This window comes from Dendrobates tinctorius, unplaced genomic scaffold, assembly GCF_039654945.1.
Source record: "Dendrobates tinctorius isolate UK_male_01 unplaced genomic scaffold, ASM3965494v1 ptg000171l, whole genome shotgun sequence".
Classification (NCBI taxonomy): domain Eukaryota; kingdom Metazoa; phylum Chordata; class Amphibia; order Anura; family Dendrobatidae; genus Dendrobates; species Dendrobates tinctorius.
Window position 1 is genome coordinate 5902104 of NW_027361838.1, and position 22760 is coordinate 5924863.

The window sequence follows — 22760 nt, forward strand, 5'->3', positions numbered from 1 at the left end:
AAAAAAATCTAGTTAAAATGGACTCTGCACTTTTTTTTCCTATCAATTCATCTTTTTAAAAGACAAAAACACAACAATGAATACAGCATGGAGGTGCAGCTAGAGCCATTCTCCTCCCTGGCAGGCTCAATACAGAAGCGTCTCTTCCTTCTTTTAACCATTTTGTGCACTTAATTTAATTTTAATTCTGATGACATAGATAAACAGATATTTTGAGTACCGATTTTTGAAACAGACTAATATTAACCTGTAGCATTTATGGCCTTATTGTGAAGTCCACCAGAGATAATAGGGTCCTTGACATTGACTAATCTGTCCACAGATGACAAACAAGAAGCATGCTGATGCCTACAAATACTGGCAGCCCCTGTGCTTGCCAATCATTCACCTCTTCAGCTCAGCAATAAAGGCCTGCATTGCTATGCTGTATAAGCGAATAGAACAGTCAAAGTGAAAGTCCTATAGAGGGACAAAGTGAATAAAAAAAATTGTAAATTTCTTTAAAAACAAAAAATGTCAAAATAAATTAAAAAAATGCAAATATGTTGTACCCATAAATACTTTTATGAAGTAAAAAAAAACAAACACATATTTGGCGTCACCTCGTACGGAACGACCAGACATATAAAAGTGTCCCACTAGTTAACCCCTTCTGTGAACACTGTATTAAAAAAAAAAAAAAAAGGCACAAAAACTATTCTTTATCATCATATCTCTGAACAAAAAGAGGAATAAAATGCGATCAAAATTACAGTTGTAAATAGAAATGGTATCACTGAAAACGTCATCATGTCCTGCAAAAAATAGCTCAGTCAGTGGAAAAATAGTTACAGCTCTCAGAATAAAACGATGAAAAAAATAAATCTTTTTTTTCTATAAAAATAGTTTTTATTGTGTAAAAGTGCCAAAACATAAAAAATTATAAATGTGTATCGCTGTAATCACACTGACCAGAAGAATAAAGCTATCTCATCAATTTTACCACACGTGGAATGGCATTAAAAGAAGAAAAAAAAAAAAACCACACAAATGCTGAATTGCTGGTTTCTGTTCATTCTGCCACCCACAAATCGGAAATAGAGAGTGATCAAAAAATGTCATGTGACCAAAAATGGTACCAATGACGTCAGTTCGTCCCGCAAAAACCAAGCCCTCAAGTTACTCAGTCAGCCAAAATATGGAAAAATTATAGCTCTCAAAATATGGGGATGCAAAAAGTAGTTTTTGAAATAAGCCAAACTAAAATAAAACTATATAAATCTGATATCGCTGTAATCGAACCGACTCGAAGAATAAAATGATATAATCACTTATACCGCACGACGAACTGCGCCAAAAAATAAATAAAACCAATTCTTAACCTGCTATTGATTTGTTCATTCTGCCAACCAAAGATCACAGTAAGGTTGGCAAACATTTATCCTGATCATTGACAACGGGGTTTCTGTGTAAATCTCTGAAATACGTGAATCAGACGGAACCCCAGATGGAAGATTCCCTGAAATGAGGCGGATGGAGGCACTGAAGACGCAGTCCGACCTGTGATCCGGTAGTATCCATCTCTTTAGGCGTGCATAAATTAGAGGTCAGCCACAGTTTTGGGCACCTCTGAAAAGAAGGACACCGCTGAACAGAGGCAGAATACAGCAAAACTATGCTGCCTCATTATTGTGAATGGATGTGCTGTCTTCCAGGTGCAAAAATTAAAGATGTGACTGACAGGATGTCAGGACTCTTCAGACCTACAGATGACTACCCATTCCTGCTACTACATGTGGGGACAAATGACACTGCAAGAAACGACCTGGAAACCATCTGCAGAGACTTTGAAGACTTAGGCAAGAAAGTGAAAGAACTGGGAGCGCTGGTGGTCTTCTCTTCCATCCTCCCAGTGGATGGCCATGGAACAAGGAGGTGGAATAAGATTCTGCAGGTGAACAACTGGCTACGTCGATGGAGCCGTCAGCAACGATTTGGATTTATGGATCACGGAGTGAATTACTTTTACGATGGACTACTTGCTAGAGATGGGGTGCACCTTACGAAGACTGGAAAACATGTATTTGGAAGTCGCCTTGCTACACTTGTAAGGAGAGCTTTAAACTAGAACAACATGGGAAGGGAAGCAAAAGACCAGAAAAAGCCATACATCTGAAAAATGCTATTGAGAACTCTGCTATTAGAAGTGGAAAGGAAGAACAAAGACAAATGAATCTAAATAATAAAAATATTGGAGAAAGAGAAACCAATCACAAACTAAAATGTTTCTATACTAATGCACAAAGCATGGGCAACAAACAAGGAGAATTGGAACTACTAACACAGGAAAAGAAATATGATGTCATTGGAATCACTGAAACTTGGTGGGACAATACACATGATTGGAATACAAGACTAGAAGGATACAATTTATTTTCAAGAAACAGACTTGATAAACGAGGAGGAGGTGTCGCATTGTATGTTAGAAACGCGTATATCTGCACAGAGATTGAAGCTTCAGAGACTGGGAGTACTGTGGAAAGTGGAAACTGTTTGGGTAAGAATACAAGGACAGAACAATGGAAAGGACACCATTGTAGGCATTTACTACAGGCCGCCTGTGCAAGCTGAAGATATGGATGAACTCTTTATGCATCAAATGGCCAGTTCTCCAAAAAATATGACATAGTTGTCATGGGAGATTTCAACTATCCAGACATTTGTTGGGAATCTCTCTCAGGCAAAACTAACAGGTCAAGGAAATTCTTATCCTCTCTTGCTGACAACTTTATCTTCCAAAAGGTAGGGGAGAAAACAAGGGGAACTGCTACCTTGGATCTAATCCTTACAAACAGGGAGGAAATGGTTGAGGAGGTAAAAGTGGCTGGGACCCTAGGAGGTAGCGACCATGCTATTTTAGAATTTTGGATAACTAGAGGAGGAAGACCTGTGAAGACTCAGACGTCAAGGTTAGATTTCAGAAAGGCAGATTTTAAGGGATTCAGAAAGAGAATTGGAGGGATCCAATGGCTGGATATCCTTAAAGACAAAAATGTCCAGGAAGGATGGGAAATCTTGAAAAATGAAATTCTCAAAGCACAATTGTTAACAATTCCAAAAAGAGGGAAGAATAGGAAGCATTTAAGGAAGCCAGGATGGATGAACACAGAACTTAAGCACATGCTAAAAAGGAAGAAAAAAATGTTTATAAAATGGAAAGAGGGAGGCATATCTAAAGAAGAATATAATGCTGTCTGCAGAACCTGCAGGGAACAAATCAGATTAGCTAAAGCTGACAATGAATTGAGGCTTGCAAGAGATGTCAAAAGCAATAATAAAGGATTTTGGGGATATGTCAAAAGTAAAAGAAAAGTCAAAGATGCTATAGGATTTTTACAGGATGAAAATGATGAAATGGTAAGACAGGATGTTGAGAAGGCAGAACTTTTAAATTCCTATTTTGCATCTGTTTTCTCTCAGAAAGGAAATGTAACATCAACTGTTCTTCACTGTCCTATTAAGGGAATAGAAGAATCCAGGATATCTATAAACAGAAAGATAGTGAGGAAACACTTAGCTAACCTAAATGAATTCAAGTCACCAGGTCCAGATGAATTACACCCCAGAGTACTGAAGGAGATAGCAGAAGAAATTTCTGAACCCCTCTCCATAATCTTTGAAAATTCTTGGAGAACAGGAGAAGTCCCAGAAGACTGGAGAAGAGCAAATGTTGTTCCTATCTTCAAAAAGGGGAAGAAGGTGGACCCAGGCAACTATAGGCCGGTGAGTCTGACTTCTATACCAGGAAAGATCTTTGAACAAATTATTAAACAACATGTATGTCAGCACCTGGATAAGAATGAAGTGATTAAACAGTCAGCATGGGTTTGTAACTAATAAGTCATGTCAGACTAACTTAATTTCCTTCTATGATGGAATCACTGATTGGGTGGATCAAGGAAATGCTGTAGATATAGTATATCTTGACTTCAGCAAAGCATTTGACAAAGTATCTCATACAATCCTTATTGAAAAAATGTCTAAGTATGGAATGGACAAGGCAACTGTTAGGTGGATTCATAACTGGCTTAGTGATCGGACCCAAAGAGTGGTCGTAAATGGCTGCACATCCAGTTGGAAGAATGTCTCAAGTGGGGTACCACAGGGCTCTGTCCTGGGCCCTGTATTGTTCAACATCTTTATCAACGATTTAGATGAAGGAATTGAGGGTAAACTGATTAAATTTGCTGATGACACAAAGCTAGGAGGGATAGCTAATACTAGAGAAGAGAGAGAGAGGATTCAAAAAGATATAAATAAACTGGAGAAGTGGGCAGCAACAAACAGAATGGTTTTTAACAGGGAAAAATGCAAAGTACTACATCTGGGCAATAAAAATGAAAAAAGCATATACAGAATGGGAGGAATAGGGCTACGCAACAGCACATGTGAAAAAGACTTGGGCATACTAATAGATCACAGACTGAATATGAGTCAACAGTGTGATGCAGCAGCAAAAAAGGCAAATGCAATTCTAGGATGTATTAACAGAAGCATACAGTCTAGATCACGTGAAGTCATTATTTCCCTCTACTCCTCTTTGGTCAGACCTCATCTGGAATATTGTGTCCAGTTTTGGGCGCCACATTTTAAAAAAGACATCAACAAACTGGAGCAAGTTCAGAAAAGAGCGACCAGAATGGTGACCGGTCTGCAAACCCTGTCTTATGAGGAAAGGTTGCAGGATTTGGGAATGTTTAGTTTGCAAAAGAGAAGACTGAGAGGAGACTTAATAGCTGTCTACAAATATCTAAAAGGGCTGTCACATTGTAGAAGGATCAACTTTATTCTCATTTGCACAAGGAAAGACTAGAAGCAATGGGATGAAACTGAATGGGAGGAGACACAGATTAGATATTAGAAAAAACTTTTTGACAGTTAGAGTGATCAATGAGTGGAACAAGCTGCCACGAGAAGTGGTGAGTTTTCCTTCAATGGAAGTCTTCAAACAGAGGCTGGACAGACATCTGACTGGGATGATTTAGCAAATCCTGCTTTGAGCAGGGGGTTGGACCAGATGGCCCAGGAGGTCCCTTCCAACTCTACGATTCTATGATTCCTTGGGGGTTTCATCTGAATCATGTCACTCAGAGATTTAGATAGAAACCCCAAAGTAAACGATCAGTGTAGAGCCCAGGATAAATGTGATCCAAAATGTTATATAAAATGTTCCAAATAAAAGTTTCAAATCAATCCACAAAAAATAAGCAAGGTCCCACTCAGGTCCGTCATCTGTTAAAGGAAATATAAGGGGCTTCCACGTTACTGGAAGCAAAAAGGCTCTAGAAAAGCTAAATGGCTACTTGCACCCCAAAAAATTCTGAGCTCTCAAATCCAAATGCCCCCTCCCTTCTGAGCCCCAGTGTGTCTAAACCACGTTTAGGGTCCAATTGTTTGGCATTTCTGTAATGATGAGAGTCCGCCTAATTTAAGGGTGCATGTCTACAGAGGCATGAGCTGGACATAACGTACTGGGCACTACAACGGCAGTCATCCACTGCTGCTTATTTCTGGAAAACACCCATGGAGTTTAAATGGTCACTATTCCTGTAGATATACCCCTATGTGAATTTAATTTCGAAAATGGGGTCACCTGAGGGGGGATTCTGCTCTCCTAACACTTAGAGGGCTCTGTATACGGAGTCTACAAACTATTGTAGGAAAATCTGCGCTCCAGGAGGCAAATGGTGCTGCGTCCCTCCAGAGTCTTGCCATATATCTGTACAGCCACATAAGGGGTATTTCTACATTCAGCAGAAATTGTGGGACACATTTTGGTGCCATTTTTACCTATTTCCCAGTGAGAAAATGTAACATCTGGGGCTAATTTTGAAGGTAAAAAACAAGTATTTTTCTTCATTGCCTAATGGTATATACAATTCTGTGTCAAACCTGTGGTGTCAATATGATCACCGCACCCCTAGATGAGTTCATTGAAAGGTGTAGTTTGTACAATGTGGTCACTTATGGTGTTGTTTAGGCATCTCTGGTGCTCAGCCAATGTGTCATGGCACCCTCTAACCAGTCTAGCAAATTCTCCAATATGGCGCTTCTTCCCTTCTGAGCCTTGCACTGTACCTCAAAAGTAGTTTATAGACATGTATGGGGTATCAGTGTAATCAGTAGCAATTGCACAACAAATTTCGGGGTCCATGTTCTCCTGCTATCCTTGTGAAAATGAAAAAAATTGGGGCTAAAACACCATTTTTGTGGGAAAATAGATGCTTCTCATTTTCACAGATCAACATTGTGAAATTCGGTGAATCACCTACAGACCCTTCCATCAAAATCTGTGTTCCAAAACATTATTCCTTCCTTTCTGAGCCCTGCAGTGAGTCCATACAGTGGTTTTCCTCCACATATGGGGTATCTGCGTACTCAGGAGAAATTGCACAACGGATTTTGGGTCCATTTTATCCTGTTTCCTGTGTGAAAATAAAAAAATTTGCACTTAAAACATGTGTGTGGGAAAAATGTAGTTTTTTTTTCATGGCTCTACATTATAAACTTCTGTGAAGCATGTGGGGGTTCAAGATGCTCACCACACATCTAGATAAGTTCCTTGAAGAGTCTAGTTTCCAAAATGGGTTCACTCGTGGGGGGTATACACTGTTAAGGCACATCAGGGGCTCTCCAAATTCGACTTGGTGCCCATTAATGATTCTAGCCAATTTTGACCTCAAAGTCAAATGGCCGAGCCCTGCCGTGTGCACAAACAGTAATATTTCCTCACAGATGGGGTATCAGCATACTCAGGAGAAGTTGCACAAAAAATTGTATGGTGCAATTTCTAATTTTACCCTTGATAAAACGCAAAATTTGGGACTAAATGAACATTTTGTGGGAAAAATTTGATTTATTTTCTCCGTTCAACATTATAAACTTCTGTGAAGCACCTGGGGATTCATGGTGCTCACCACACATCTAGATAAGTTCCTTGAGGAGTCTAGGTTCCAAAATAGGGTCACTTGTGGGGGGGGGGTTTACATTTTTTAGGCACATCAAGGGCTCTCCAAACACAACATGTTGTCTGCTAACTATTCCAGCAAATTTTACATTCAAAAAGTCAAATGGGGCTCCTTCCTTTCCAAGCTCTGCCATGTGCACAAACAGTAGTTTCCACCCACATTTCGGGTATTCGCGTACTCGGGGGAAATTGCACAACAGTAATTTTTGGGGTCCATTTTCTCCTGTTACCCTTAAGGCTGTGTGCACACGTAAGCGTTTTTTTCACTTTTTTAAGCGTTTTTACCAGCAAAAATGCTTAAACGCTTACAAGAAACATCCCATTCATTTTAATGAATTCTGCACTTTTTGTGCATATTGATGCATCGCGGTAAAAAACGCACCATGCTCATTAATTTTGCGGAAAAAAATCAGCATTTCTAGCTATTTTCTAGGAGACTAGGGACGTGCGGAAAAAACGCGCGGAAAAAAACACGCATTTTCTGGGAAGGAGTCCGGTTTTCATGGAGAAATTTTCTGCATACGTGTGCACATAGCCTACGGTAAATGTTAATTTTTTTCCTTCCACACTCCATTAAATTCCTGTGAAGCACCTGAAGAGTTAATAAACTTCTTGAATGTGGTTTTGAGCACCATGAGGGGTGCAGTTTCTAGAATGGTGTCACTGTTGGGTATATTCTGTCAAACAGACCCCATAAAATCACTTAAAATGTACTAGGGTCCCTAAAAAAAATGGTGTTGTAAAAATTAAAATCGATGGTCAACTTTTGACTTAATTTTTTTTTTTATGATGTTTCAAAAATTGTGCTGATGTAAAATAGACATGTGGGAAATGCTATTTATTAACTCTTTTCTGCGACATTACTCTCGGATTTAAGGTTATAAAAAAAGTTTGAAAAGTGCGAAATGTTCACAAAATTTCGTTTTTTCACAAATAAAAGCATATCGACCAAATTATACTAAAATCATGAAATACAATATGTCACAAAGAATCAGTGGAATACAGAATTGTAAAATTTGGCCTCGTCATGAAGGTGAAAACGGGAACGGGGGTTAACCTTGCCCATCGGCGCCACTGTCACTTGATCGGAAGAGGGGTGGGGGGCGATTGGTTGTCAGCCAGGGGTCTGTAGAAGAGTTTTTCAAAAAATATTAAGGGAAAAAAATACAAAAAAGTTCATATCACCTCCCTGTTACCCCATTGAAATTAATAAAAAAAAAAAAAAAAAAAAAAAAAAAAAAAAAAAAAGGAGCACACATTTGGTATCGCTACATTCAAAATGTCCAAAATAGCTCAGGGCGCAAAAAAACAAGCCATTATGCAGCCCCAGATCCCGAAAAATGGTGACAAAAGCAAAAACTTTTTTCATACAAATTTCTGAATTTTTTTTCACTACTTAAAAAATAAATTATACATGTTTGGCATCTGTGTGGGGAATCATATTGCCAGGTCAGTTTTACCATATAATGAACACTGTAAATACAAAAACTCCAAAAACAGGACAACATCTGCAAGGAGTTTTTTATGTTCTCCACGTGTTTGTGTGAGTTTCCTCCGGGATCTCCGGTTTCCTCCCACATTGCAAAGACATACTGATAGGTAATGTAGATTGTGAGCCCAAATAGGACAGCGATGATAATGTCTGTAAAGCGCTGTGGAATTATTGGCGCTAAATAAATGAGTAAAATAAATAAATTTCAACGCATTTGTTTTTATTATTCCCGTTTTCCAGTACAAAAAAAGAACCTAAAAAAGAACCTAAAAAAGAAAAAAAAAAAAAAAAACACCTTTCTAAAGGCCGTACTGACGAAAATATAACAAAAAAAAAAAGTTAAGGCTCTGGGAAGAAAAGGAAGAAAAAAACAAAAGCAAGAAAAAAAAAAATGAAAATGGCTAGGGGATCAATGGGTTAAACCTTAACATATTTCACCAATGATTGGTAGGGTGTGGGGAGACTTGTCATAATGCAATTTTGCACCAATATAAAAATAGATGGAAACAAAAAGGCACCAGAGTCACAGACAGGCGACAAACTCAAGAGAAAAAAAAAAGAAAAATACTTCTAACAATGAGAGAACGGATGGTCAAAGAGTCTAATGTCTGACTGCATTAAAAGGAAGCGTGCTTTTTCTCCAAGTAAACTATATAGCAGTAACAATAGAGGGCTGTAAATAGATTAAAAGTAACCCTGGAACAGCTGGAAGGGTCAAAGCACAACACTGTGCAGCAATGCCACCCTACTGCTAATTCTTCTCCGCCTGAGATGTATCACAAAGGACATTCACTACATCACCCAGACCAGGATGTGCTTTGCAACAAAAGCGTTAAGAGAAGAGAACACTCTCTGCCCCTGCTGAATTCTTGCAGGAATTGTCCTTTCTTAATTACTTACCATGCCTTCAAATCCAACTCTGTAAAGGTTTTTAGCTCCATTGTCCCAAAGGACATAAGCAGCACTGTGTGGGCTTGATGCACTCCAGTCCTGGATCTCAGTTACCTAAAATAAGATTAAACAAAATGTCAATTGATCCGATGAAATAGTGACAGAAAAGTAGCAGAGAGGCTAGATTACATAAATATGGACAGTAATGTTTTCAAGGATGTTCCAGATTTTAAACGCTTCATAACCAGATTGGTGGCACCAAGCCATGACCTCATCTGTGTGACCAGCAGCCTACACAGGGCACACAGGATAAAAGATAAAAGAACGCCATCCATTATTATGCAAAAGCCTAGCAATCTAAAATACAAGATACAATTGTGGGCGCACTCAGCTGTGCATGATAGCAACATCAGAGATATGGCCAGGTGCCACTGCAGTGGAATAATGACAATAGAAAAAGGAAAAGAAAAAGCACCACTGCAAAAAAAGCGCACACTGCACCAATTAAAGTGACGACTGAAATAAGTAATTTTTATTGATACAAAAGAGTTATACACAATAAAAACACGATAAAATCACAAAACTATGGCATCCATGGTACCTAAAATGCTGTGCGGCTTCGTCAGGTTACGGCGATACGCATGGGGTAATGGTCCTGGGTATGGCATCCGTGTAACTTTATTTCCATTGCGACTATTGATTGTCTTGGTGGCATTTTTAGATATTCTTTTGCCTTACTACGTGTCCTGGCACCACTGACATGTGGAGTTATCTTCTCTTTCCCCTTCTCCTTGCTATCTGGGCTTATTAGGGTCCTAGCATGAAAACTATATAACATGGATTTTTGTTTGTGGTTGCTTTATTATGGGCTGGGCTTTATTTAGGGTTATTTAGTCCTCATGAGCCTGGGAATAGGGAGGTATACTGCTATAGTGTCGCTGGATTATATGCTCACATTATATGTACTTATACGTATGACATTTTTGTATTGATATGCATTTTAGGTACCATGGATGCCATAGTTTTGTGATTTTATCATGTTTTTATTGTGTATAACTCTTTTGTATCAATAAAAATTACTTATTTCAGTCGTCACTTTAATTGGTGCAGTGTGCGCTTTTTCTTTTCCTTTTTCTAAAGCCTAACAATCTGTCCAGATGTACACTTTGTGTGGATTTTTAGACTATCGGATGCGAAGGTTGCCAGATCAGGAGGACAATCTACCACCTTCTCATGTAGTTCCCAGATCCTACTAGCACTGGTCAGGAATAAAAGGGAAGATACAGACCCACAGGTCCATGGGAGTTCATCACCGCTTATGAAGTACCCATCACCAGTCTGGGGCAACTCACTTTATTTAATAAAACAGTGGGCAGTCCCAGATTGGTTATACTTCTAATATCCAAAGGAAAAAAGATTTGGTCTCCAGCACCAAAATTAGTGAAAAAAGATAAAACTCACATTAGGAAGGTTTTAAAATCATATTAATAAGCCACCATGACAGGCAAGGCTACCTTACGCGTTTCAGACAGATATTACATGTCCTTAGTCATATATTTCTAATACTGTTCTGGTGACAAAGCTTTTTGGAAGTAGCCCTAATGTTCCCTTAAAAGGAACAATTCTCTACCAAAGATGGGCCCAAGTTTACTGAATATTTTCCTGCAAACCTATATATAATTCTTCTCAGTTTCTTCTTCTCTTTACCAGACTGTCCACAAGTCGGATTGCATGTACAACAGCTGCACTTTAGGGTATGTTCACACGTAGCGGAACTCTCGAGGAAATTACAGCGAGAATTCTGGAATTCCATTTCACGGGAAAATCGCATTTTAAATTCCCGCGATTTTCCCGCAGAAAAACTAGCATTTTGCAAGCGTAATTAGCTTGCAGAATTTCTAGCGTTTTCCAAGCGATATGGAGCATCGCTTGGAGAACTGACTGACAGGTTGGTCACACTCGTCAAACATAGTGTTTGACGAGCGTGACCAACTTTTTACTATTGAGGCCGCCTATGCAGCCTTAATAGTAAAAGATAGAATGTAAAAAATAATAATAAAAAAAAATATATTGTTATTCTCACCTTCTGACGTCCCGCACAGCCTTCCCGGCTCTCTCCACGCTCCCGGTCCCAGTAATCCTTTGCGACAATTACCACGATGATGTCTGTTCTCGCGGGATCGCGACGTCTCGCAGTCATTCGCGATGACGTTGCGCGAATGACTGCGAGACTTCGCGATCCCGCGAGAACGGACGTCATCGCTCGCAAAGGCTTACTGGGACCGAGAGCGTGGAGAGAGGCGGGAAGAAGTCGGAAGGTGAGAATAACAATATTTTTTATTTTAAATTCTATTTTTTACACGGATATGGTACCCAAAGCCCAGAGGACAGTCTCCTCTCCTCCGGGTCGTGGGTACCATCCGCAAATGTACTGCTTACGTTTCGCATGGTGTGCACAGCCACATGCGGAAAGTAAGCAGAACAATGCATTCCTATGGGTGCGGGATCGCCGCGATTCCGCGAAATTAATGAGCATGCTGCGTTTTTTACCGCGAAGCGATTCCGCCGCGGTAAAAACCGCAGCATTAGCACAACATTGCGGAATCCCATAGGAATGCATGGGATGCTTATTTTTCGCGGCAAAATCGCGCGGTTAAAACCGCCACGGAAACGTGAAAAAAACACCACGTGTGAACTCAGCCTAAGCGTTTTTTTTCCGCATTTTTTCCTGCAGCAAAACCTGACCTCTTGGCAGGAAAGAAGCTGCAGAAAAAAAAAAAAACAGGTTTTCCTTATGCTTTTTTTTTTTTTGCACGCTAGATTTGACTCTTGTGCATGCTGATAAAGCTTAGTGTTGAAAAAAGGTCATATTCTAGGGCTAGCTGTGTCATCTCTCATTTCACAATATGGGTAAGAACCTGCAGGGACATGGTGGGGTTTCAATAGATCAGCCTTAATCTGATTTCAGGCACAGGCCTACTGCATACGATAATACTTACTGTATATACTCGTGTATAAGCCGAGATTTTCAGCCTTTTTTTGGGCTGAAAGTCCCCCTCAGCTTATACATGGGTCATATACCTGGGGGTCGGCGGGGGAGGGGAGCGGGGGTGTCAGAGATCTTACTTACCTGTCCTGCCGCGGTCTCTGCAGCCTCACTTCTCCACTCTCTCCCTTCAGCGGTCACATGGTACCGCTCATTACACTCATGAATATGCACATATTCATGAGTGTAATGATAAAATAGAGTACTCATAAACACAATCAGACTAGGAGGACATATTCCTGGCATAATAAATTACACCTAGATGCCTCCTCTGTTGTGTAAGACCTAAATGTAGATCTGTCGCTAGAAACAACTATAAAGAAGGGGGGGGGGGGGGGGGGAGTGGAAAACCACTAATGAACGACTATAGATCCGATGTAAAAATATATATATCTTTATTAGGACACATAAACAGATCCCAGACAAAACATTGCTCGATAGTGCATTAAAATGATCCACGCACCATGGGAAACATAGCAGACCTCCCTAAGAGACTTAAATAATATAGTCTAAAAGGACACTGAAATCTCCTCACATAGATAGGCATACAAGATTAACATTATATCATAACATCTTGAATGTTCATTTACAGACCTACCAGCCCTACTCACATTATTGCTCTCCCCTAAGACTAATAGTCAGAGAACCGCTAAAATAAAAAAGGGAAGATGTCACTATATATCTGCACCACCAAATGGTTAGACAAATGCCTCAGTGGTTGGTGCACACTAACAAGCAGAAACGCATATAGCGGAAAAGCGGTAATAATTACCAGCACCGGGCGGTAGAGAGGAGTCCCAGGGGGGTCTGCGCGTGTGAGTAGGGCTGGTAGGTCTGTAAATGAACATTCAAGATGTTATGATATAATGTTAATCTTGTATGCCTATCTATGTGAGGAGATTTCAGTGTCCTTTTAGACTATATTATTTAAGTCTCTTAGGGAGGTCTGCTATGTTTCCCATGGTGCGTGGATCATTTTAATGCACTATCGAGCACTGTTTTGTCTGGGATCTGTTTATGCATCCTAATAAAGATATATATATTTTTACATCGGATCTATAGTCGTTCATTAGTGGTTTTCCACTCCCCCCCCTTCTTATGAGTGTAATGAGCAGTACCACGTGACCGCTGGAGACAGTGGAGAAGCGAGGCTGCAGAGACCGCGGCAGGATGGGTGAGTATAGCGATATTCACCTGTTCCCCGGTCCATCGCTGCTCACCGCTGTCTCTGCTGCATCCTGTATCAGTGACGTTTAGGCAGCGGTGACGTGGTTAGTGCGCGCCGCCCTTCTGCTGGCTGAACAGTCACTGACACAAGAAGCGGAAGACAGCGGCAATGGACCCAGGAGAGGTGAGTATGGCTTTTTTTTTGCAGCATATGGGGGGCATATTTTATGGAGCAGCATATGGGGGCATAGTCTTTGGGGCAGCATATGGGGCATATTCTATTGAGCAGCATATGGGGGCATATTCTATGGAGCAGCATATGGAGACATATTCTATGGGGCAGCATATAGGGGAATAAACTATGGAGCAGCATATGGGGGCATAATCTATGGGGAAGCATATGGGGGCATAATCTATGGGGCAGCATATGGGGGCATAATCTATGGAGAAGCATATGGGGGAATATTCTATGGAACAGCATATGGGGGCATACTCTATGGAACAGCATATGGGGGCATAAACAATGGAGAAGCATATGGGGGCATAAACTATGGAGCAGCATATGGGGGCATATTCTATGGGGCAGCATATGGGGGCATATTCTATGGAGCAGCATATGGGGGCATATTCTATGGAGCAGCATATGGGGGCATATTCTATGGAGCAGCATATGGGGGCATATTCTATGGAGCAGTATATGGGGGCATATTCTATGGAGACGCATATGGGGCATAAACTATGGAGAAGCATATGGGGGCATAATCTATGGAGAAGCATATGGGGGCATAAACTATGGAGCAGCATATGGGGGCATAGTCTATGGATTCCACCCTCAGCTTATACACGAGTCAATAAGTTTTCCCAGTTTTTTGTGGCAAAATTGGGGGGGTCGGCTTATACGAGTATATACGGTATGTCGTCCCCACTATTTTCTCCGAGTTTTGCATAAGCTCTATGCACTTTATTACCATGGTCAAAATGCCTGTGTGATATAATGTGATTGTACATGCTGCCCTCTACCTGATCCTCTCTCTGTATTTCCTCCATTACTGATCTATATACAGTGGGTACGGAAAGTATTCAGACCCCTTTAAATTTTTCACTCTTTGTTTCATTGCAGCCATTTGGTAAATTCAAAAAAGTTCATTTTTTTCTCATTAATGTACACTCTGCACCCCATCTTGACTGAAAAAAAAAATAGTAATGTAGAAATTTTAGCAAATTTGTTAAAAAAGAAAAACTGAAATATCATATGGTCAAAAGTATTCAGACCCTTTGCTCAGACACTCATATTTAAGTCACATGCTGTCCATTTCCTTGTGATCCTCCTTGAGATGGTTCTACTCCTTCATTAGAGTTGAGCTGTGTTTAATTAAACTGATAGGACTTGATTTGTAAAGGCACACACATCTCTATATAACACCTCACAGCTCACAGTGCATGTCAGACCAAATGAGAATCACGAGGTCAAAAGGAACTGGCCAAGGAGCTCAGACTGAATTGTGGCAAGGCACAGATCTGGCCAAGGTTACAAAAGAATTTCTGCAGTACTCAAGGTTCCTAATGGTACTGTCACACTTAGCGATGTACCAGCGATCCCGACCAGCGATATGACGCGGTCAGGATCGCTGGTACATCGCTAAGTGGTCGCTAGTGAGGTGCCACATAGGCAGATCTCACTAGCGACATCACTGGGGACGGGGGTCGCTACTTACCTGTCACACCAGGCGATCCTGCGTCCTCCCGCCCGGCTCCACGCATCGCTCGTCCTCACAGCAGGAAGCGCCGCAGGAAGCTGACGACGAGAAACAGTCCTGAACATTCTCGCGCGATCAGCGATAACCAGCGGGGGAGCGGTCGGAGGTAAGTATCAGACACAGCAATATCGCTAGCAAAATCGCTAAAACGTCACTAGTTATAGCGATATTGCTAGCGATATCTCTTAGTGTGACATGCCCTTTAGAGCACAGTGGCCTCCATAATCCTTAAATGGAAGTAGTTTGGGACCACCAGAAGTCTTCCTAGACCTGGCTGTCCAGCCGAACTGAGCAATCATGGGAGAAGAGCCTTGGTGAGAGAGAGGTAAAGAAGAACCCAAAGATCACTGTGGCTGATCTCCACAGATGCAGTAGGGAGATGGGAGAAAGTTCCACAAAGTCACCTATCACAGCAGCCCTCCACCAGTCAGGCCTTTATGGAAGAGTGGCCCAACGGAAGCCTCTCCTCAGTGCCAGACATATGAAAATCTGCATAGAGTTTGCTAACACATGGAGGACTCCCAGACTATGAGAAATAAGATTCTCTGGACTGATGAGACGAAGATAGAACTTTTTGGTTATAATTCTAAGCGGTAAGTGTAGAGAAAACCAGGCACTGCTCATCACCTGCCCAATACAATCCCAACAGTGAAACATGGTGGTGGCAGCATCATGCTATGGGGGTGTTTTTCAGCTGCAGGGACAGGACGACTGGTTGCAATTGAAGGAAACATGAATGCGGCCAAGTACAGAAATAACCTGGATGAAAACCTCTTCCAGAGTGCTCTGGACCTCAGACTTGGCCGAAGGTTAACCTTCCAACAAGACAATGAACCAAGCTCACAGTTAAAATAAAGGATTGGTTTCAGAACAACTCTGTGACCATTCTTGACTGGCCCGGCCAGAGCCCTGACCTAAACCCAATTGAGTATCTCTGGAGAGACCTAAAAATGGCTGTCCACCAACGTTTACCATCCAACCTGATGGAACTGGAGAGGATCTGCAAGGAAGAATGGCAGAGGATCCCCAAATCCAGGTGTGGAAAAACTTGTTGCATCATTCCCATGAAGACTCATGGCTGCACTACCTCAAAAGAGTGCTTCTACTCAATACAAAGGGTCTGAATACTTATGACCTTGTGATATTTCAGTTTTTCTTTTTTAATAAATTTGCAAAAATTTCTACATTTCTGTTTTTTCCAGTCAAGATGGGGTGCAGAGTGTACATTAATGACAAAACAAATTAACTTTTTTGAATTTACCAAATGGCTGTCGGTACCCACTCTCCCAGTGCTCTCGGCAGTTATGACATGTAAGCCCGGCGCCCAATCAGCTCTGCCGTCACTGTCTCCGCCCTCGTACAGAATGAAGAGGGCGCAGCTTATCTCTGACTTCCTCTTCATGCATAATTCATACAAAGGTGGAGACAGTGATGCCAGCGCTGATTGGGGGCTGAGCACCACGTGTCACAACCACCGTACAAGAGACCCGGGAACACGAGTGCCGACATCACTGGAACAGCGCCGGTATGGGAGTATAGGCTTTTTCATTTTATCAGGGACAAACATATAGATCAGTTGTCCTAGTAGTGGGCATCCCCTTTATGGATGCAGACAGCTTTTGTCTTAAAAATGCAGTGATTGTATTAGCTTTGCATTGTGGCATTTTTTTCTTTTCCTATTTGACAGGTAAGTATTTTATGTATTGCTACTTTAGCACAGCAAAAACACTTACCCGAGACCTACAGCAATTTTAATTTTATGCCAAGAGCTATGTGATGGCTTCTGTTTTTGCATTAAGTTGTTTGATCCCTTTGCTTTTTGACAGTCAGAAACAAAATACAGCAATTCTTCCAAGGTTTTTTAGGATGTTCAGTGTATACGGAAAGTGACTTAATAGTTTTACAGTTTAGTATGTTACTGTCGTGTTTAATTTTTAGCTATAAAAAAAGTTTTTACTGGGAGTTTTTTTTTCTTTACCTTTACAGAGGTTGTCCACTACTTTTACATTGAAGGCATATACTTAGGAAAGGTACGGTAATCAATGTCTGATTGGTCGGGGTCTGGCAACCCACGCCGATCAGCTGTTATCGGTGGTGGCAACTGCTGGGTGGAAGTACTTGCTTGCGGAGCTGGCCGTCTACTTATAGTGGCTGCCGCAGGGTACTGCACATCTGCCTCCTATACAAATAAATAGGAGGCGGATGTGCAGTAACAAGCCCCGGCCACTACAAGTACATGGCCAGCTCCGCAAGTAAGTATTTCCGGCTGCCACTGATAACAGTTGATCGGCGGGAGTGGTGGAACCCGGGCCGATTGATCAGACATTAATGACCTATCTCAATGATAGGCCATCAATGTAAAAGTAGTGGACAAACTAACTTTTTTTTGCCTCACTTAGGGACTTTACCATGGGATTGTTTGATCACTTGCATAACCCCTTAATGAAAGCCAATACATCTTTTTACTGACCTGAGATGTAAGAGAATAGCAGCCCCATACAGGTGACAATCCAGCAGCTGTCGGCTGTTCACTACAGCTGACAACTTGCTGCATTAGCCACGATCAGTGTTGTCACCGTCCATATCTGTTTAACCCCTTAGATGCTGCTGTCAATAGTGACTATATCATATAAATGTTTAAAAGTGTGGCTTCTCCCACTTTATCCCCATCGGCACCCTGAGATCATGATTGCGCGGTCCTGATGTTTGCAATGGCAATTCACGGCCAAAAACCGGCCTTAGAGTCTGCCGGCTATAGTGGCCTGTTCAAAAGTCAGCGATATTTAGATGGCAAAATACATTTTGTCATTCCTGTCATGCCACTTTACATTAATTACTGAAAATCACCTGAAGGGTAAATGAACTACCTGACAGCAGTTTTCAGTATGTCAGGGGGTGCTGTTTTTAAAATGGTATCAAAATTGGGGTTTTCCAATAAATAGGACTCCAAAAGTCACTTCATACCTGGATTTGTCTCTAAAAAAAATAAATTTTGTAAATTTCCTTGAAAAAATGAAAAATTGCTGCTACATTTTTAAACATCCTAAAATGCTAACAAAATAAAGTAACATTTTACAAATGGTGCTGATTTAAAGCAGACATGATGGAAATGTTATATATTAATGATTTTCTGTGGATATTTGTTATAAATAAACACAAAACATATTGACCTAAATTTACCATTATCATAAAGTATAGTGTGCCACACAAAAAAAAAGGTCTCAAAATCACTGGGATTTGTATGGGATTTGTAGAAACATTCCAGTATTATTACCACCTAAGGTGACAGTGGTCAGATGTTAAAAATTTGGCCTGGTCACTAAGGGGATAAGACACCTTTAGGGTATGTACCCACAGTCAGTAAACGCTGCGGGTTGAACGCTGCATACATCCGCAGCGTCCAGATGTTACAGCAAAGTGGATGAGATTTTGAAGAAATCCCTTGCCCACTACGTGTGCACCAACGTCCGCTGTTTCCCTGTAGAGACAGACATACAGCGCGTCTTTCCAGACAGCAGCATGTCAATTTATCTTGCGGAGACGCAAGTCTTCGCAGGATAAATGTTACCCATACAATGTATTAGACGCGGTGATTCCGCACGGTTCAATGAACACATGCAGAATCACTTGCATTCAAAAGCCGGCAGCACTTTGGACGCAGCGGACATGTGCAGCACCCAAAGCGCTGCCGATTACTGACCATGTGCACTTACCCTAATACTTCCGTATTGCAACATATTATATGGCATATCAAAAAATGTTATTGGTGAAGAACACCTAAACAAATAGGAAATCATTACATTATCTATGAAGGCCCCTTGAATCTGATTACAAGGGCTTTGCTTCCTGTACTTAAATGTGTAGAACAGAGTTGAGCGACTTTGGTCAGATCGGGTTTCGTGAAACCCAAATGAAAGAAAATTTGAGTCGGATGAAACTGGTCCGACTAGGGCAAAAAAAAAGCCGGAGTTTCGTCCGAAACCGGACCCCAATGCAAGTCAATGGGAAATAAAAGCTGGCATTGAGCAGATGACATTCATCCACTCCATGCCGACTTTTATTCCCCATTGACTTGCATTGGGGTCGGGTTTCGGACGAAACTCTGACTTTTTTTTTCCCTAGTCGGACCAGTTTCATCCGACTCAAAATTTGTTTCATTCGGGTTTCACGAAACCCGATCTGACCAAAGTCGCTCAACTTTAGTGTAAAACAATGAAAAGACCTTTGGTTTTGGTTCAGACTTAAAACACCCCTATTTCAATTACCGTATATACTCGTGTATAAGACGAGATTTTCAGTCCATCTTTTTGGGCTGAAAGGCCCCCTCTCAAGTCATATACCTGGGGGGGTCAGCGGGGGAAGGGGAGCGGGGGTGTCAGATCATACTTACCCCCCCGGCACGGTCTCTGCAGCCACCCCCCCCCGCTTCTCCACTGTCTCCCTTCCTGCCTTCAGCGGTCACGTGGTATGTGCATATTCATGAGTGTAATGAGCGGTATCAAGTGACCGCTGAAGGCAGGTAGGGAGACCGTGGAGAAGAGGGGCTGCAGAGACCGCGCCAGTAGGGGGTAAGTATAGCGATATTCACCTGTCCCGGGTCCATCGATGCTCACCGCTGTTTTGCTGTGTCCTGTGTTAGTGACGTTTAGCCAGCAGGGGGCGCGGTGACGTGGTAAGTGCCCGCTGCGCCCTCTGCAGGCTGAACAGTCACTGACACAGGAAGCGCAGACAGCGGTGAGCAGCGATGGACCCCGGACAGGTGAATATCTCAGGTGCCGGGTCCTGAGCAGGAGAGGTGAGTATGGCATTTTTTTTTGCAGCAGCAGCATATGGGGACCTACCGTATATACTCGGGATGTATAAGTCGACCCGTGAATAAGTCGACCCCCCTAATTTTACCTCAAAAAACTGGGAAAAATGTATTGACTCGCGTATAAGTCGAGGGTGGGAAATGCAGCCTTAGTGGGAGACAGCAGGAGGCTGAGAGAGACAGCGGGAGGCTGAGACAGAGAGAGGCAACTTATGACAGGCTAACAAGCCTTTCACTTTATTGTTTTTTTAATACAGTATTTCATAACCTCATAGCAGGCTCCGTACGGGCCGTGCTAGAGGAAAACCCAGCCACCCACCTCACCTCCGCTCTTTTCAGCACGCAGCTGCGTATGAGAATCAGAGCAGGGAGGGGGTGGGGGTGGGAATGCAGGACAGAGGAATTGAAAGTTAGAGCTGCAGAGCCAGAGGGGGAGGTGGGCCAGAGTGGCCAATTACATTCGTCGTGCCTTCTCTGACTGGTGATTCACTGGGGGAAGGGGAGCGTGAAGGGGACTGGTGATTCACCAGTCAGAGAGAAAACTACAGCTCTGCAGAGCTGACAGGGGAGGCGGGCCGAACCGCGGCTACTCATAAAGAAGACATGGCGCCGGAGCAATGCGGAGGACATCGCCGTGTGCTGGCAGTGTGCTGGCCGGACTGCCGCGTCCCCGCAACACTTCCCGAAAAGTAAGTTTGACTTAAAAACTTGCTTGACTCGCGTATAAGTCGAGGGGGGTCTTTTTCAGCCCATTTTTGGGGCTGAAAAACTAGACTTATATGCGAGTATATACAGTAATATATGGAGCCTCTTATGGGGGCAGCATATGGGGGCATATTCTATGGAGCAGCATATGGGGGCATATTCTATGGAGCATTTTATGGGGGAATAATCTATGGAACATCTTATGAGGCATAATCTATGGAGCATCTTATGGGGGCATAATCTATTGAGCATTTTATGGGGCCATAACCTTTATGGAGCAGCATATGGGGCATATTATTCTATGGAACATCTTATGGGGGCATTATTAACCTTTGTGCAGCATTATATGGGGTGTATTTTGTACAGAGCATCTTATGGGGCCCATCATGACCTGTATAGAGCATTATATGGGGCTCCTGATTCAATATGGCTATTCAAAAACATTTAACCTACTGATGTCCCAATTAATTTTACCTTTATTGGTATCTATTTTTATTTTTGAAACTTCCCAGTAGCTGCTGCATTTTCCACCCTAGGCTTATACGCGAGTCAATAAGTTTTCCCAGTTTTTTTAGCAAAATTAAGGGGGTCGGCTTATACATGGGTCGGCTTGCTTATACACAAGTATATACGATACTTGGTGTGGTGCAGTGACCGCTGTGACAGCTAGGGGGCGCTGTATGGGTCATGCACAGGTATATCCATTGTGGTAGTGGATATAGGATGAATGCCAGGATGGTAAATGACCGTTATGTATCCCAGAATGGGTGGCCCTGGGATGGGAGCTTGAACATGTGCTAATCAGCAGAAGTACTGCTGAGGTTTTGTTACACTGTATCAGGGAGAAGCTTCCAGATGGCTGGTGAGACGGTTGGGACCAGTCACCTACAAACCCACCCAGGGGCATGTGGCTAAACGCCCATAGTAAGCATGTATATATGTGTGTATGGCTGGGTGTTTGAGAGAGTACCTGTGATGAGGTCATAGCCATGTGATCCGGTGGGCGTGGCTACGGACCATATAAGGTGACCAGAGTAGGTCACACGAGTGAGTGCCTGGATCTGATTGGAGCACGTGTGGAAGGTCCCGGAAGACCGACGTGCTAGAGGGTCTGCTGCCCTCCTGAACAGCACATGCTGAGGCCGCGGGCCTGGTAAGGCCTGTGTATATTGGCCTGTTTGTGTGGGACAGTCCCTAGGAAGGAATGGACGTTCTGAATGAGAAAGCAACTAAGAAGGTAACCCGGACAGGGTGAGCTGTGTTTTAGGCGAGAGCCTACGTGCCGGACATAGCACAGCCTGTGAGACCACAGGGTTAACAGAGCGGAGCTCTGTCATGAAAATTATGCTGTTTGATATAAGCCTGTTGCTGTTTATGGTTTATGCTGCCTAATAAACCACATGGACTGATTTATGTTGAAAAAACTTGTGCCGCATCTGGTTAATCGGCTGCCAAGCGACTGTCCCCAACATGAACACTGGGCGCTACCTTACAGTGGATACAAAGCAACAGAGATGGTTTCTCCAAGAGCTATTTTGGGTGATATCTTTAGTTGCTTAACTGACACACACAATGCCATAGAGAGAAAATGTATACAAGAAAGTATCAGCCTCTCGTTATCAAAAGTGTTACAGCCAGGAGAGGTATGTAATACATACAAAATGTTTAGACTATCCGACAGATTTATGTCTATTAAGATGAAGGCAAAATTGCAAGTTTCATGTGCCGATTTATCTCAGGGGAAGAAATACCAATCTCTCAAGCTGGCCATATAAAGTAGACAGCTGGTGCAGACATCCAACTCTCCCGGCTCTTAAAAGGGCTTCAATAAAAAAAAAAAGTTTAAAAAGGTCCACAAACACATTAGTCCATGAGCCAAGAGCAAA

At 42.2% G+C, this 22760-nt stretch overlaps 1 protein-coding gene across 2 annotated transcripts in view; it reads right to left on the minus strand.

The window, feature by feature from the left end:
* MIB1 (MIB E3 ubiquitin protein ligase 1) overlaps positions 1–22760 on the minus strand; it is a 211074-nt gene that overhangs the window by 128329 nt on the left and 59985 nt on the right. For both annotated transcript variants that reach the window (XM_073550850.1, XM_073550851.1), the window contains exon 4: positions 9399–9503. In XM_073550850.1, the coding sequence (XP_073406951.1) occupies positions 9399–9503 (105 nt within the window). The remainder of the gene's footprint in view (positions 1–9398; positions 9504–22760) is intronic.